Here is an 18,261-nt window from a genome sequence, read left to right on the forward strand (position 1 = left end):
GAAGAAGGAAAAATGTGAGCAAGAATGGGCTACCGGTGCTGACGAAAGGCTTACCCTGGAGCAGTTTTCCTTACTGGGCCCCAAGTGCGCCAAACGACTTCTAATGGCTTGTCACAACTTCGGCGGATGTAACCCTGCATGTGCCATGTACAATTGATAATTGCAGCCCCTAAACAGGCTAATTGCTCTGGGCAGTTGCAGCCCCACACTGGCTAGTCACAGCACTGGGCAGCAGCAGCCATTCACAACACTGGCCAGTTGTAGCCACACACAAGCTGGCTTCTACACATAGTCATATCCTTAGCTGGTCCTTAACAGTTGTGGTAACGACTAGTGCAGTTCCCACCAAGAACCCCTGCAGAGAAACTGCAGGCCTGCCAACACAAGAGTCCTCAGATCACTCTCCTCAGTCTTTTTTTTCCGGGTGCCCCTTAGACACTGGTAATACTGTACAACACACGTCTTTACCACGCAATGCCTTTTCCATGCAACATAAGTTTATTTAAGGCAAGATAAACGTATATCTATATCTCCAAAAGACAAACGTACTAATCCTCCAGTGTGTGTGTATGTGTGTGTGTGTGTATATGTGTATATATATATATATATATATATATATATATATATATATATATATACACAAAGCACTTCTTCTTTCAAAAAAGAATTGGGGCGCACTCCTTTAGCTTTCCACAGCTAGATATTTTATTCAGGAGCTTTTCAGGATAAAAGCGAGTGATCAACGCTTTTCGATGCTGCTAGCATAATATATTATATATATATTCACTGAAAAAACAAAGGTTACAGGGATGTTATAGTTAGGCTCAGATTTCACTTGTACAAAATCATTCAAATTCAGCAGTTCTAGTTACTTAAGCTAACTATAACTTATACCCGCAATGCACGTCTTATGACCTTTCATATTAAATCACTTATGACATGGTCAGTGACATCAATGATGACATCACTGATGACATCACCCAGTGTTAAACATATATAGTAATGTGCCACAAAAGTTACATTTGTTTACTTTGTGTTCTATTAATGAGTGATACTATTTCTAATATATATATATTATAGTACTGGCTGTGTGACTGTGTATCCATGTGTCAGTGACTGGGTGTGTGAGTGGTTGTATTGGTGAATAAGTGGGTGTTTGAGTGGTTGTATTGGTGAATGGGTGTGTGATTAGCTGTTTAGGTGGATAAGTGGGTGTGTGAGTGGGTGTGTAAGTGGCTGTATGGGTGAGTGAGTGGCTGTTTGAGTGCGTGTTTGGTTAACTGAGTGGGTGGGGGAGTGGCTGTATTGGAGAGTGACTGTATGGGTTGTCACCAACGAATATATGATTAACAAAAAGGATATACAATGCCATCACTCTCACATTTACTGAACATATTACAAAATCAATAACGTTTCTGCCCAAAAAAGAGTGGCTGTGTGGGTGAGTGAGTAGACATGTGAGTGCTTATATGGATATATGAATGAGTATGTAAGTGGAATGGGTGTGTGATAGGCTGTATGGGTGACTGATGGTGTGTGAGTGGCTGCATGGGTGAATAAGTGTGAGTAGCTGTATAGGTGAATGAGCGGCAGTGTGAGTGAGTGTATTGCGGAGTGGGTGGCTGAGTCAGTAGCTGTATGGGAACGTGAGTGGCTGTGTAAGTGGCCAAGAGCGAATCGGTGTTTGATTGGCTCTGAGGATGAGTAAGTGGCGGTGCGAGTAGTTGTATGGGTAGGTCGGTGGGTGTAGGAGAGGTTGGGTGGAGGTGTGAGTGGTTCTGTGGATGATGTCATCAGTGATATCATTTGAGACCTCGGTGATGCCACTGACCATGTCATGAGTGCTGTAATATGTGAGGTCATAAGTAGTGCATTGCGGGGGTGTAAGTTATTGTTAGCTCAGGCAACTATAACTGCTGAATTTCATGGGTTTCGGGCAAGTGAAATTTGAGCATAAATATAATGTCTCTGTAATCTTTGTTTCTTCAATATATAATGTATATATTACATTACCTACTGGCAGTGACCAGTAGGTAGGAAACAGGGAGGGAGCACACTCCTGACCTCTTAACCGGGTCGCCCCATCGCATTGTGGTCAATGCAGTTCATACACCTCAGGATACAATTCGTGGGTATAGCACCAAGTTGGTGCAAGCAGGTGCTAGTACATGTTGTCTCTAGACGCGAGACATGGCTCGCGTTTCTGGATAATATCCGTCATCAGTAGAGATAAATCCGGGGTGGTTAAGAGGCTGCAAACAATCCAGGCTTCGTTGCCTCTCGGGCGCGGAGGTGCATCGCCTACGGCTCGTCAGCCAAGGAGACTCGAGGGAGCCCCAGAAACAGGAAACAGGGAGGGAGCACACTCCTGACCTCTTAACCGGGTCGCCCCATCGCATTGTGGTCAATGCAGTTCATACACCTCAGGATACAATTCGTGGGTATAGCACCAAGTTGGTGCAAGCAGGTGCTAGTACATGTTGTCTCTAGACGCGAGACATGGCTCGCGTTTCTGGATAATATCCGTCATCAGTAGAGATAAATCCGGGGTGGTTAAGAGGCTGCAAACAATCCAGGCTTCGTTGCCTCTCAGGCGCGGAGGTGCATCGCCTACGGCTCGTCAGCCAAGGAGACTCGAGGGAGCCCCAGAAACGGGAAACAGGGAGGGAGCACACTCCTGACCTCTTAACCGGGTCGCCCCATCGCATTGTGGTCAATGCAGTTCATACACCTCAGGATACAATTCGTGGATATAGCACCAAGTTGGTGCAAGCAGGTGCTAGTACATGTTGTCTCTAGACGCGAGACATGGCTCGCGTTTCTGGATAATATCCGTCATCAGTAGAGATAAATCCGGGGTGGTTAAGAGGCTGCAAACAATCCAGGCTTCGTTGCCTCTCGGGCGCGGAGGTGCATCGCCTACGGCTCGTCAGCCAAGGAGACTCGAGGGAGCCCCAGAAACAGGAAACAGGTAGGGAGCACACTCCTGACCTCTTAACCGGGTCGCCCCATCGCATTGTGGTCAATGCAGTTCATACACCTCAGGATACAATTCGTGGGTATAGCACCAAGTTGGTGCAAGCAGGTGGTAGTACATGTTGTCTCTAGACGCGAGACATGGCTCGCGTTTCTGGATAATATCCGTCATCAGTAGAGATAAATCCGGGGGGGTTAAGAGGCTGCAAACAATCCAGGCTTCGTTGCCTCTCGGGCGCGGAGGTGCATCGCCTACGGCTCGTCAGCCAAGGAGACTCGAGGGAGCCCCAGAAACAGGAAACAGGGAGGAGCACACTCCTGACCTCTTAACCGGGTCGCCCCATCGCATTGTGGTCAATGCAGTTCATACACCTCAGGATACATTCGTGGGTATAGCACCAAGTTGGTGCAAGCAGGTGCTAGTACATGTTGTCTCTAGACGCGAGACATGGCTCGCGCTTCTGGATAATATCCGTCATCAGTAGAGATAAATCCGGGGTGGTTAAGAGGCTGCAAACAATCCAGGCTTCGTTGCCTCTCGGGCGCGGAGGTGCATCGCCTACGGCTCGTCAGCCAAGGAGACTCGAGGGAGCCCCAGAAACAGGAAACAGGGAGGGAGCACACTCCTGACCTCTTAACCGGGTCGCCCCATCGCATTGTGGTCAATGCAGTTCATACACCTCAGGATACAATTCGTGGGTATAGCACCAAGTTGGTACAAGCAGGTGCTAGTACAGGTTGTCTCTAGACGCGAGACATGGCTCGCGTTTCTGGATAATATCCGTCATCAGTAGAGATAAATCCGGGGTGGTTAAGAGGCTGCAAACAATCCAGGCTTCGTTGCCTCTCGGGCGCGGAGGTGCATCGCCTACGGCTCGTCAGCCAAGGAGACTCGAGGGAGCCCCAGAAACAGGAACCAGGGAGGGAGCACACTCCTGACCTCTTAACCGGGTCGCCCCATCGCATTGTGGTCAATGCAGTTCATACACCTCAGAATACAATTCGTGGGTATAGCACCATGTTGGTGCAAGCAGTTGCTAGTACATGTTGTCTCTAGACGCGAGACATGGCTCGCGCTTCTGGATAATATCCGTCATCAGTAGAGTGCTATACCCATGAATTGTATCCTGAGGTGTATGAACTGCATTGACCACAATGCGATGGGGCGACCCGGTTAAGAGGTCAGGAGTGTGCTCCCTCCCTGTTTCCTGTTTCTGGGGCTCCCTCGAGTCTCCTTGGCTGACGAGCCGTAGGCGATGCACCTCCGCGCCCGAGAGGCAACGAAGCCTGGATTGTTTGCAGCCTCTTAACCACCCCGGATTTATCTCTACTGATGACGGATATTATCCAGAAACGCGAGCCATGTCTCGCGTCTAGAGACAACATGTACTAGCACCTGCTTGCACCAACTTGGTGCTATACCCACGAATTGTATCCTGAGGTGTATGAACTGCATTGACCACAATGCGATGGGGCGACCCGGTTAAGAGGTCAGGAGTGTGCTCCCTCCCTGTTTCCAGTGACCAGTAGGTAGTTGGAGTTAGGATAATGTTTCCATAGGAAAATCTTTTTTTGACTTGGCTTTAAGTTTGGCGCCATTTGATAGATATTCACAAATTTTCCCCAAAAAGTGTGAGATTCCCGTGGAAAGTTTCTGGGTGGTCTGTCAAGCGAGGGCCGAGTAAAAGGGGCGGTCAAAAAAAGTGTGTTTCCCATGCTAATTCCCATAGACTCTTTAGATTCGCCTGCAGCCCGAACCGCTGGACGGAATTACACCAAATTTGGCAGAAAGCTAGCTTTTGGGCCACAGATTGGGCTTTTTGTTATTTAGTGTAAATCCGTTCAATAGTTTGCAAGTTATTAAAGGAAAATCAAATTTGAATATCTATGATCGCGAGGTCTTTCAGAATAATAACGAGCTTTTGCAGAGAGTTGCAGAACTCTGATTTGCTACCAGCACATCAGCCAGGAAGTGCTTACGGCCATCTTGGGACTTCGCTTGAGCTGTGTCCCCAAACAATAAACCAGCCTACATGGACTCAAATGAGCCCGACGACCGCCACCTTCCAGGGCCTGTATTTAATTAATGGAGGGGACCACATCCTCCTAGACTGTTGCGAGCCCTGGGGACCACCACCTTCCAGGGCCTGTATTTAATTAATGGAGGGGGCCACATCCTCCTAGACTGTTGCGAGTCCTGGGGACCACCACCTTCAAGGTGCTAATATAATAATAGTGCGGGAGGCCACATGAACCTCCACACCCTGAGGACCACCACCTCACTGGGATCAAAAATATATTTTGAAGTGGGAGGGACGTCGAGTGGCCCCTATCATTGGCCGTATACGGCCCTGCGGACCACCACCTTCCCTGGCCAGCCCGTGAACAACAAAGAAGGTAGACCAAGTTGCCCCCCTCCTAAAGCCATATATGGCCCTAGAGTCTGCCGCTCCCCAGGGTCTGCGGCTCCTGCGATGTCCTGGGGTACAAACCCTGTGTACAGAGCTGTTTGCTTTTGCTTGGCGGGATGTGACAATTCCTGGCAAGCAAAAGCAAACACTCCAGTTTGAGTGGATGGAAGCTGTCAAAGTGCTCCTGCCTATTGGAAGCAGAGGTTTTATCGCGTGACCTGCCCGAGATGAAACTATTGCTCTTGTACACAGGGAGCTGCATTTCCAGCAGCTCCCTGTGTGCAATAGTAGTGCTGGCTCCTGCAGAAGGCGGGGAGCTGGCTGGGAATGTGGGAGCTTGGAGACTCCCCTGCGGTCCCATTGCACACTGGGTAGGCTTCAGGGAACCTAGGGAAACTAGGCTGAGCCCCTAGTGGATGTGATCCTCTAGGCCAAAATCAGCCCGGGGAGATGCTTCACTGACCAAGGTATGATTGATAGCATATGTGAGGTCATAAGCAATGCATTGCCTGGACGAAAGTTCTAATTAGCTCAGGTTTTGTATGAGTGAAATCTGAGCTTGTCTGTGAAGTCCCTGTAATCTCAGTGATTTTGTACACACACACAGGCACCACTAGGTAGGTATAGTTAGGATTACTACTATTTTGTGCATGGAAAATTTCTTAGTGATCCGTCAAGCAGGGGCCAAGGAAAAAGAAAGGTCTAAAAATACAAACTCCCCATGCATTTTCCATAGTTTTCTTTAAGACAGGCCACTGCAAAAACTGCTGAACGGAATTACGCCAAGTTTGGCAGGAGGCTAGATCTTGGTCCGCAAATTGTGCGTTCCTTGATTTGGTGGGAATCTGTTCAATAGTTTTTGAGAAATTAAGGGAAAATATAATTGTATAGATGGTTGAGTCTGCAAGAAGCTCAAGAGACTCTCACTTGTGTTGGAGACTGTCTGTTCAGCAGTTGCATTTCCTCTCTTCTCATAGTCTTTCTTTGACCACCAGATTCCTTTTGTGTTTTGTACTAGTATGGAATTGGGGATTGAATCAGTAGTGGGTGGGTAAACTTTTCCCTTGGACCCTTGTTCTCTAGTGGAACTGTGTTTAGTACTCTCGCAGGAGTGCCAATTTAAAAATTGAACGTCCTATTTGGCCCAAGTAGCTTGATTTTCCCTTGGGCTATCTCGTGGGAGTCAGACTTCCACTTGCAGGAGCGGTCTGATTGACTGCCGGCAACATGAGAAAATTTTTACTGGCAGGCATTACAGGACTTGGGGGACATAGTCCACTGTCCTGAACATATTAAAAAAAAATATATATACATAAGAGCCCCTGGTGCCAAGCGTAAAAGAAAATTGCAAAAATATGTTCCAATCCTGCTGGACTCCCGCAGTAGTACAAAAAAAAGAATTGGGGCTGGGCAGCATTTATTAGGGTTATGGTTCGGACCTACATTTATAAAGGGTAGGGGCTGCATGGCCTGCCTCTCCGAGCCAATAAAGTCCCCAAGGAACCTACCCTTGCACCGTAATAATGAAAAATGGGGAAAGGACCTGTGCAGCCCCCGTCATCAAGCCATTAAAGGCCATGGGAAGCCCAACTCTGGGAGCCAAATTTGCATGTAAGGGGAGGGGGCAGTGCTGCTCCCCTGCCCGAGCCTCCAGATGCTCCCGGTAGACAATCCCTGGGGTAAAAATTTTACAAAATGGGAAGAAGGGCTGCACAGACCCAATCCCTGAGCCTCAAAAGGTCCCAGGGAGGTCAACCCCAGGCCTGAAATTATTTAAAATGGGGAAGGGGGCGCGCACCCAGCTCCCCAAGCCATTAAAGGCCCCGGGGAGCCCACCCTCCCGTCCGATTACTTTAAAGAAGAGATGACGTTCTGTCTCCCTCCCTGTGCCATTAATTGCCCTGGTAACCTCATTCTCTGCAGCCGGGGAGGAGCCCAATTCTGGGACTTAGCACCAAAAACTGAGGCAACCTGTATTCCCAGGAACAAGGATAACAACTTATGAATGGAAAGTTGTTATGCCGGGAATTTTTAGAATAAAACTATTAGTTAGTGGGTCAATATTATCAAAAAGACCAAAAATACACATAAATGAGGATTATCAATTTTATATTTCAATCATCAAATGCAGACAACAAATCATCATAATGCAGTCAAATGTAGGTGCTCCAAGTGATTGTGCAGTGCGAGTGCAATACAGTAAGCCATACAAAATGTAATAATGGGTTCAAGAACAGTAAGTATTTACAATATGTACATTGGGCAATACCAATAGGATATAAAAGTGAATCAATAGCAAACCCAATGATATGGGCATTTGAGTTTGGAGGTCCTTTAATTAAAGTTATGGGTAGGCCCATAAAGTGTCGACATTTCGATCCGCTTCAAGATTAATCATCTGGTGTCTTCATCAGGACAAGGATCTGGTAGCAACCTACAGAGTTATGTACTCAGTCAATCTAAATCTGTTCAACAGGATACTAGTTAGGAGTATGTGCAAGTCAACTTTGTCTTACAGATCAATCCTGATCAAAAAATCTCAAAGATGATTGTCGAAGGAAGATGACCCATACAATTGATCATTAGGGATGAATCCACAAAGTTATGTCCATCAGCGAGGCATGCTGAGGATAGTGCCCATAAAGGACAATCGTCAGGGGTCATAAAAGTGTGAAGAAACATGCACACAATGCGTGGTGCACATAAGATCATGCTGTGGCCTATATTGAGTCTGAAGCAAGTGACTGGGCATTGTCGCTGTGTAAAGGAAAACGCTTGATTGCATAATGTACAATTGCCAAAGTCCAGTGCAAACTGGCTGACACAATCATAAAGTCATCATGTGCAGTGAGGTACCATGGGTACAAAAGCATGCAAATAGCACAGCCAAGCATGTGGGTAACGTGTGCAAACATCCAAAATGCCTTGCAATCTGATAACAAATTGCTTATAAACATGAAGTGACCAGTGTAATACACTGCATAAAGATCATTCATGAAAATACAAGAAAATATCAGTTGCGTCCTAACCTGTATGGCCAAATAGCAAGACTAATCACTGCATACTACAAAGGTAGGAAATGCGAGTAAGCCAAAGCAATCCACAAGCCTATCACTGCAACTTGAAAACAGATGCGTCCGCTTCAAATCACTACCTTTAAGTGGTGCGGGTCAGAGAATCCAGCAGGGATGCTCCAAGCCAAAAGTAATGGAGGCAGTGAACAAGAAGAAGACTGTGACCTTCGCTCTAAAGTGAAACAACTAGAACATCAAGCTGATGGCGCAAGGGCCCCTGCCTTCTCCAACATCAATTACAGACCGTGCCCAAAGCGTATGCCTCGTGCTTAATCACAAAAGGTAAGATCGGTAACTTAATGTTGTGTGGGCCAATGCCTCCACAAATGGCAATAGTAGGACGAACCAAGAGCGCATGCCTTGCTCTGTGTATAAAAGACTAAACCATCAGTACAATGGTGTGAGATTCTGCACCCCCAACCAACGCGTAACCTGACTTGAACGTGACCAAATCTGATAGAAAGTACCAGCGTGAAGACCGTTTCGAGGGAGGTAGGGAGGGGAGAACTAAAGGAATCGAGCACATGCTCAGGAGGGGAAAGGAAGGTACAAATGAAAGAGCATCCTGACCCAGGGAGCATCTCTCCCCACCTCAACGCTCTGAACTAGCTTCCCCTAGAGGCCAGAATACAATTTAAACTGGCCTGCCTGCATTACTCACAAAGCTCTGTACTCTAATTCCCCTACATTTCTCAACCAAAAACTCGTGATGTCCGGAGGAGCAAGAAACTCCCGATCTGCCAAAGACCTGCTGCTGCAACCAGCATGCTTCCGGAAGAAAAAACCTACAATCTGGCCTTCTATGGGGCTGCACCAAAAATCTGGAACTCTCTCCCACCCTCCATCAGAAGACTTCCGTCCTTGGCACACTTTAAGAAGGAGACCAAAACATTTCTAATGGGAAAATACCTCATCTAATGAATACTTTTCAATCACCTCATCGACTTGTTCCACCCTCCACCTCGGCATTATCCACGGCCTCCATGGATGATACATTTTTCTGCACTCCTGGGCATCCCCCCAAGAGCTGAGTCTGCGTGTATATTATACCTACCTGCTTTAATTTTTAACTGCTTTCATTTTTATGCCACATGTAGCTTGGATCTTTGATGACATGCACCTCCTGTGTAATGCAGCCTCCTTGTATTTTTTATCTACCTGCTTTAATTTTATCCCACATGTAGCTTGGACTTTTGCGTGCTCCTCCAGTACAATGTATCCCTAGCTCTCCCAATGTGAACCCTCCCATCCTTACGCTTTGTATCCCTCCCCCTCAGTCATGTAAAGCACTCTGATACCCTCACTGGTCTGGTTCACGCTCTACAAAACTATAAAATAATATAATAAAATAAAGGGCAAAGCTGTGAAACCTAATCCTGAATTCAAAAGAAATGAAATAAAATGCATGGATCAATATGACAGAAACACTTTAACAAAAACAGATAAAAGTCACTTTTCATACACTGTAAACTCGTTCCAGTGTAATAAATGTGATACATGTATTTAAGTTGTATGAACCAATAACGTGAGTAGATAAAGCATTTTCTCTGTGCCATCACAGCCTTCCTCCAGTATTACTCCTTGGTTTGTCCGAGGTCAACTTCCCGGGTCTCCCTCATTTTAGAGAACAAGTCTGGTGTATGAAGGACAATTGCTTGGTAGACCCTCGATATGCCCTTGCCGGGCAGTTTGAACATCACAAGTTAGGTTAGGGAGGATTAAAGTCTGGGGCAGGGTTTGCGGATGTCTGGTAAGATGTCAGTGGTGATAACATTGTAGTAGTGATTCAATTATGACGAGGAGAGCCCCAATTCCTCTTGATGGTGTGTGCAAAGTTTCACGTGTATGGTTGCCCCAGTTAGAGACGACCAATGCTGACTTTCCTTTAAAACCTGATAGGGCAGTACCTAAGGAGGGGATGCCCAGCCATAGCAGAACTTCCTATGAGCTTTCCTGACCGATCCATCATACTCTGTGTATTTTTCTGCATCTGAAGCACCATTCTTAGTCCTGGGGATTGCCTGGTGGCGGACGCCCTCCATATAAAACGTAGTGAGCCCTACACTCAGGACCTGAATGCCTACCGGGCGTTTTGACATGCTGCCGAGCTAGGGGCTGATGTCACTGTGGTGGGGGCTAATTTCGTTGATGGAGACCTGCATGTGCTTCGAAATAAACAAAGCAAAACGAATTTTGTTCAGCACACGCAGGTCCCCATCAACGAAATCACCCCCGAGCTCAGCAGCATGCCAAACCGCCCGGTAGCCAGTCCGGCCCTGCCTACACTTCCCCATTACCCGCAGTTCTCTTTAGCACGCAGGGTCGGTTTCTTCACCGTCTATCAAGTTGTTGATGACCACCAGGTGAGGACTCAGTCGCGCAACACCCATTGGACTCAAAAGGCTTCAGCCCCCCGTCGTGTGTCAGCCCGGGATGAGACCGCTTCCCTTGCACACACACAGCTGCACCCGAGTACTTCACAGGTCTTTTAAAGACCTTTTGCTTGTTAATGAGGCTTTGATGTCTACCCCCCCTCGCTTGGAGCCCCTGCAGCTCCACTATGCCTTTTGCTTGAAGAATCAGCCCCCCCTCCCCCCGAAAGTTTTTCTTAACCCTCACCCCGACATTTGACTCTAGTTACGCCTTTGGGTGAGGTGCCCTGTAGTCGCAAAAGACACCTGCCATGGCCAGCTCTCCTTCAAAGGTAAATGTATTTCAGTTTGTAGCATTTGACTATCCTCACTCTGAATATCCCATCATTCCAGATAATGCCCCCCCCCCCCTTAATACTTGCACCTTGTTGGTGCCGTTCAACATCCCTAGGTATTTAACCCCCTCTGTTCTGACTTGGCCATTAGTTTGCGAAGTGCGTTCATATGGCTCCTCTGCCCCACTGGGAAGACCCTGGCTTAGTACAGTTGACCTTCAAGCCACCCTAGGGTCTGTGCTATTGGGCCAGCTCAAATACCATCTGCGTCGAGGGGCGCTCGCCATGATCACGCCATCTCTTATCTAGTCTGCCAGTGGTTTGACCGTTGAGGCAAATAACAAGGGTGGGATGAGACTGCTCGGCTGTGTCCTCGGCCGGGTGGGAAGGGTTCAAAGAGGGCGCCATTCCTGCGTCTGATTAACTGCCTCGTATACGAGATACTGATTCTTAAAATAGAGAGTATTTGTGAGGAGACCCACGACCGTAGGGTGTGGTCTGTCCTGACTCAGTTATCATTCAAGAGCGCATCATCTTCGTTGGAATAGGTTGAGTGGAGCCCATGGAAGGCCCCGTCTGTCGCGCCCTGGAGTACTGGCTACTTAGAAAAGACATTGCAAAGACACCGAGCCTTCACAGCTGGGTCGGTAACAGCGATCCTACATATTGTCGATGACGCACTACAGGCCCTAGACAATAATCGAACAGGCCTGCTAGTCCTACTTGAGCTGTCTTCTGCATTTGACACGGTAAATCATGAAAAACTACTTACCAGACTCCATGACAGGATGGGTATGTCTGGAAATATGCTGAAATGGTTTGAATCCTTCCTTCAGAATAGAACCCAAAGATTCCTGGTCAACCAGACACTATCACCATCTTGCCCTAACTCAATCGGAGTTCCCCAAGGATCTACATTATCTCCATCTCTATTCAACTTGTATGTCGAACCTTTTACAGAAATTCTCAGAAACTCGAAGATTTACTTTCACATGTACGCAGATGACACGCAGATCTACATCAAGATCACATCTCTCGAAGACATTAAGTTAACGAATGAGGCACTAAAAATGTCATTACAATGGTTAACTAGCAATCATCTGAAGTTAAATACACAAAAAACAGAATTAACTTACCACCAAGAACCACACAGAAGTGAAGGAATGGACCAAACTGATCACAGCATTAAATGGCACCCCACTCTTGTGGATACAGTGAAATCACTAGGAATCACGCTGGATGAGAACCTTGACATGAAAACCCACATCAAAAATATGGTAAAAAGTGCCCGTTTTCATCTAAACTACATTAGAAAAGTGAAACCATTCATCTCTACAGCGGATCTCAAAATGGCAGTCCAATCCTGCGTTATCTCGAGGATCGAATATGGATGTACAACCTTAGCAGAGCTACCACAAATTTCCACACACCACTAAAAGCATGCCTCAATGCTGCTGTAAGACTCCTCTCCGGATCGAGGAAATTCGACCATATCTCTCCACACCTGAAAGCATTAAACTGGCTACCGTATGCAGCCAGGATTCAACTAAAAATGGCATGCATTACCCACAAAGCGCTCCACTACAATACACTAAGATACCTGGCCCATAAAATTGGTTATCAGGTGGAAGCAGACCTGCCAGGAGTGCCAAAGAGCTGTTGCTGCGACCACCCATCTTCCGGAAGAAGAAAACATATGATAGCGCTTTCTTCGGAGCAGCCCCCAGAATCTGGAACTCACTCCCTCCAAACATTAGGAACTTTCCAAACATGGCAGCATTTAAGAGGGAAGCTAAGATCTTCCTTATGAGTAAGTTCCTACCATACACAAGACAGCTCTTCACTAGCACCGTGACATAGATGTCACCAAACAGAACAGCTTTGTAATTATAAGAGAACGTCACCAGCGACACAGGGGAGAAACATTAACTGACTCAGGGAGGGAGATTGCATAGAGAAATTACACTTCAGAACTATTAGGTACTGGAAGTCCCAGTACTCCTTTGAGTACAAGATGTATCCAAATACTTACCTCCAATGTCTATTTATATATATATATATATTGTTAGGTTAACATTTATGACTGTATATTAACTGTATATTAACCTACCTAATGTCACTGTGAAATGTATGTTATATAAGATGTATCTCTAAACTACCTCATGTAATGTGAAGCGCTCTGATACCCAAGGGTCACGTTCACGCTATACAAAACTCTTTAAATAAATAAATAAATGATTGATAAACTATATCGGATGCTGTCCTTTCTCTGAGGAGGGGGACAGCGTCTTGTTTAAAACGCACCCTTCCTAGTTTAAAGCATCCTCTTTGTTTGTGCTTTTTCGTTTCAAATAATTTTAGCACACTCCTCATCAAATGGTTCCCCATGACAAAAGAACATCACGGCTAAGAGGCATATCCGGCGGAAATGGTGAATTACCATTAGGTATAATTTATCTACTAGCTGAGTTCTATAAATGCTCCACGAGGACGCTTACAAGGTCACGTCAGTGTGTTTGCCTTCCTATAATTTTTCACACTGCCTGAAATAAATCGGTTCCGATTTTGCTACCGTCCACCCAAGCACCCATAGCAATGCACCTTAGCACGTGTGTTTACCCTCATTCATCTATTCATCCATACTTGCACCGATTAATCAATCCTTCACTCCCCCACTCTTCAGTGATAGACCACTTGTCCACTCACTGGCAATCCAGTGACACAATCATTCATCCATCCTATCATTTACACAAGCAAACACCCTTTTTTGGGTTTTATTGTAATTATTGTGAGGTAAGGAAGGAATAGTTTCAAACAGAACAGAATAAAAGAAAGACACACATTTGTGCGATTAAGTGATTACAATGTGCCCATGTATATATTTGGTTTGGATGACAATAGCGGATATATACAGAGTATTTTGTACATCTCATACATGTCATTTTCCCACAGTCCATTTAATCGAACAAACAAGACATAAGGAAATAGATTACTAACTCTTTATCGAAGTCTGGTTGCTATCAGAATTTGATCCATCCAATATTTTGTAGAATAATCTCAGAATGGTTCCCAAATGTCTTTGGGCTAATCCCATTCAGGGATCAATGTATTGTATACTTCTGTGGTAGACTCCCTTCAAATGGCATCTCTCACCCAGGTGGACACACTTTGGCAGGGAACTTTCCCCCAGCAGATCGCCACACATCTTTTCGCCAGCAGCAACAAGACGGATGGTCTGTGCACTGGCGTGGGTAGATCTGCCATGTGTCCATCCGCTCTACCAGAGGGGAGCCCGGCAACACACAAGCCAGAATCTTATGAAGCTCATCCATTCACACTTGCATGACCAACCAATATACATAGCCATCCTTCTCTTTGTATTGTATTGCAAGTTTCTCGTCCACATGTAGCTTTACCTACTCTTCCACCCTCTCACTCACCCAATTATTCATTCATTCATCCATCCACCCCCTTTCATTCACTTACCCAGTCACTCATGCATTCATCCACCTACTTCCTGATCCTTCTACCTACTTGTCTTCGACCCAATATTCATCCCCCACTTATCCAACTATTTACTCTTGAATCAACCTCTCCACCCATATTCCAGCCACCGCTAAACACATCCACCTGCTCACTCGTCCACCACCGTATTAACTCCATGTGCTCACTCAGCCATTCACCCACTTACTTGTCTCTCCATTCTCACCACTGACTGATTTCCATAAGGCTTCCCAGAGCTTGGGCATGCACATCATCATCTCCAGCCTCACCCCAAGAAAACGAAGCTTAGGAAACTTCATGAAAGGAAACCAATCAAATCTAAAATCTTACTAAAAACAAGCGATAAGCACCAGAGTTGCTTGTCACTGCATGTTGGCTCACATGTTCTGTTACATGAGGAACTGATGGAGGCTGTTGTTTTGTGGCTCTTGATATAAACGCTACTTCCTCTCTGACCATGTTCTAAAAAGGGTAGTTTATCTTCAAGGTTTGTTGTGTTTTTGCTGGTGACAGAATTAAAGAGTGCGACCATAACACAAGCCTCCAGTCTGACGCAGAGTTTATTTTTGGTCATCAAAGGACCGCAGTAAGGCCTTCCACACCACCAGGGACCCTGGAAGAGTCTGATCGCCTTTCTTCTGACCTCTATCTTGGCTGGTGGTGGCTTCTCGCACATGATCCCTGACAACATCCCAAGGCTCTGATTTGGCTACTGGCAGCAAACGTGGCCACCCCATTCACGTCAGTTTCCACTCCTGAGAGTCTGATTATTTCGCCTGTGGCGAGAGAAAGCGAAATAAGGCCTGGTTCCTGCACGACTTAAAGTTCCTCTCACAAGGAGATATCCGACACATTTCAGTGTACAAATAAGAAATGGTTGCAGTATAACCGCTTTATACTCCGAGTGCAGTGCATTGTGGGAGAGCTTTTTGGGACAGTTGTGCAAGACCACAATGTAAATTCCATTCAGTGAGCGTACCATAGCTGAGAGCCCTATTTCATACTTAAAAGATGGTCCCAAACACACGATGCCCTGTTTGGTTGTTCCATAATTATTTGGATTTTGAATTTAAATGAAGTGTTTGACGGCAGGCTAAATTATTTTTTTGATTTTCGAAAACACATTTGAGATGATTTTATAAAGTAATATAGATACCAAGTGTAATAGAAATAAAACTGCTCAGAAGGTGAGCCATGTAAGTATGAGTAGTATGTTTACACAGGGAGGAACTCGTGCTGTGTTTAGCTAATCCTGTACATTGCCCTTGTAAACACACTACATGGTCTGTTGGGGCAGCCCATCCGCGAGGCGTTTAATGCCTAAATACAGAAGTAGCAAATCACCAACCACTTTCTAATTATCCATATTTTTGAATTTAAGTACACTTGCTTAAAGCTAAGAAACTCGATTACCAAAAGCTTTCATCTGAACGTTGAGAAAGTACAATATGGGAATTATTTATAATCCAAAACTCTGTAGTTGATATTAGCAACACTTTCGGAGTTATTTATAACATGTACTACATTCAGACATTAAGATATTTTCATGCCATCGGAGTGCTAATATTTGTGCAAAAAATAAGTTTGATGGAAGGAATGGTTGAATTTCTCGTACCAGCCGGCATTGCCCTCGGTAGTTTGTCGTTCAATCACAGAAGTGCCCAACCACATCCCAGTCAGTCTGGGTCTCACCCCGAAAGAGAGGGGTGATCCCCTGTGGCTAGGCCGCACCCTCTCTGAACCAGACCTCAAGAACGTCCAGACGTGTTGAAGCGCCATTGAGACCCTTCAGTGAGGTGCCTCTTTGGCAGACTACTCACACAGACGTCATCGAAGCATGAGTAGAGCAAGCTCATTGTCTTGTGCTGTGGTTTCCACCTGGGTGGGAGAGTTTTACATATTACTTCATAGTGACATATACATTGTAATGTGTTCCGCCTTACTATGCAGGGTAGAGTACCACACTAACAGTATTTCCGGTCTAAGCGCCCGTGGCCTAAAATTTGTTGTGTGTATATTGTCATAACGCCAAGATGTGCCTTACACCAATTGCACATAACCCTGTTCACTATAGGGAATCCCTGCCATGTGATGCTCTGCAGCTGCTATGCTGTGCTCGTGGGCAGATTACGTCACAGTGGGAGGGTGTCATACTCCCTGCGTAGGGACGGGCCACTTGGACACTGAGCCTAGCAACGGGTTACTGGTCGCACTCCCCCTGCGCTGGGTTCCCAGGCAGCTGCACACCGCAGCCAGCCGGCATGCCATGCAGGAGTGGACACTGTAGCGCCTAGTATCGTCTGTGAAAGGAGTAGTGCCATCTGCTGCGCGCTCGACTTCGAGCCGGTTGAGAAGCCTTCAGGACAGCCATGTGGGCCGTTCTTCGGTGTGCGGGAAGGTTTCCACTTGCCTCAGCAGATCCAATGCGAACTAAGCAGTGGCCTAACAAAGGCCCCGAGCTCCAGGCCTCCCTCAGCACAGTACCCTCCCTGACATGAGAGCTCCAGAGTGAGTCCGGTGGGGGCCCTCAAGTTTCGTTACGCCACTGGAACCTAGGTAGGATGGGACTCATGGGAGCTGCCTCTTTGTCTCTGGTTGGTATTTTCGTATTTTTTCTACTAATTTAATTCCCCTTTCCTAGTTTTACAACATAATGAGAATCTACACCCGCTGGTTACACACTATAAGATTAGGTTTAGGTTAGGTCGGTAGATTTATATAGCGGGGTTTATCACCCCTGAGTGTATACAGATGCTGTCCATGGGCCGCGAGATTAAGTGATTCATACAGAATCACAGGATGTTGCGCCGACGCCGAGACTCAAGGTTAGGGAATGATGAGGTGAAGGCTTCACTGCTATGATTGTATGTGGGTGCACATGGCAGTGGTACAGCTGGGTAAAGCGCCTCATTAAACCATACGCGCCCATTGGCAGGCATCTTGTCCTCCAAAGGTCTTTCCCACTAAGGGGTGTAAACACATGGAGGGGTGCGAAGTAAGAGTTCTTTTGCTTCACAGAGAGATGATATTTTCAACTCTGGGGGCTAGAGAAATGGGAGTCGCACAACATATTCCTCCATTCCTAGAGTAAGTTTGCTTAAAGAAGCTTTACTATGTCCTTGCTGTATGTCATCATGATCATCAGTGCACGCAGGTGGCTGACTGCCTCTTTTTTGTTGTTATTTAGCAGAAGAGGATGAATACGAAATGGAGGAAGAAGCCCTCCCCCTGGACATGATTGAAGAGGATGACCTGGAAATGATGAAAGACATGGCTCGGAGAGCATCGTTTTTAACTAGAGACCTTTCATCCAGGTCCGTGTACATATTCAAAAACATGTTGTAGTGCTTTGCATTGAATTTGGAGAGCGTGGATGTTTTTTGCTGCTTTGAGGGTAAATCCATTGCTTTCCGGAAGGGACTGTAATCCTTTTTGAAGGCATATTTTTGCACAAGACTATAAAATCTCAGGCCTTTCTTCGAAAAGGCAAATTAACTCATGTTGCATTGCCAGTATATGTTGATGGTTGGTTCTGGTAGGGCTTAACCTCATAAAATACTGCCTTCCTTTTAAGATCACTTAAATGTTT

At 46.1% G+C, this 18,261-nt stretch overlaps 1 protein-coding gene across 2 annotated transcripts in view; it reads left to right on the forward strand.

Annotated features, from left to right (window-relative positions):
• Positions 1 to 18,261, forward strand: part of NOC3L (NOC3 like DNA replication regulator) — a 468,680-nt gene that overhangs the window by 47,391 nt on the left and 403,028 nt on the right. Inside the window, exon 3 of one of the 2 annotated variants that reach the window (XM_086922466.1) lies at positions 17,860 to 17,986. In XM_086922466.1, coding sequence (XP_086778592.1) covers positions 17,860 to 17,986 — 127 coding nt within the window. The remainder of the gene's footprint in view (positions 1 to 17,859; positions 17,987 to 18,261) is intronic. The other variant, XM_086922467.1, reaches the window with a different exon arrangement.

This window comes from Lissotriton vulgaris, chromosome 5 (assembly GCF_964263255.1).
Source record: "Lissotriton vulgaris chromosome 5, aLisVul1.2, whole genome shotgun sequence".
Lineage (NCBI taxonomy): Eukaryota > Metazoa > Chordata > Amphibia > Caudata > Salamandridae > Lissotriton > Lissotriton vulgaris.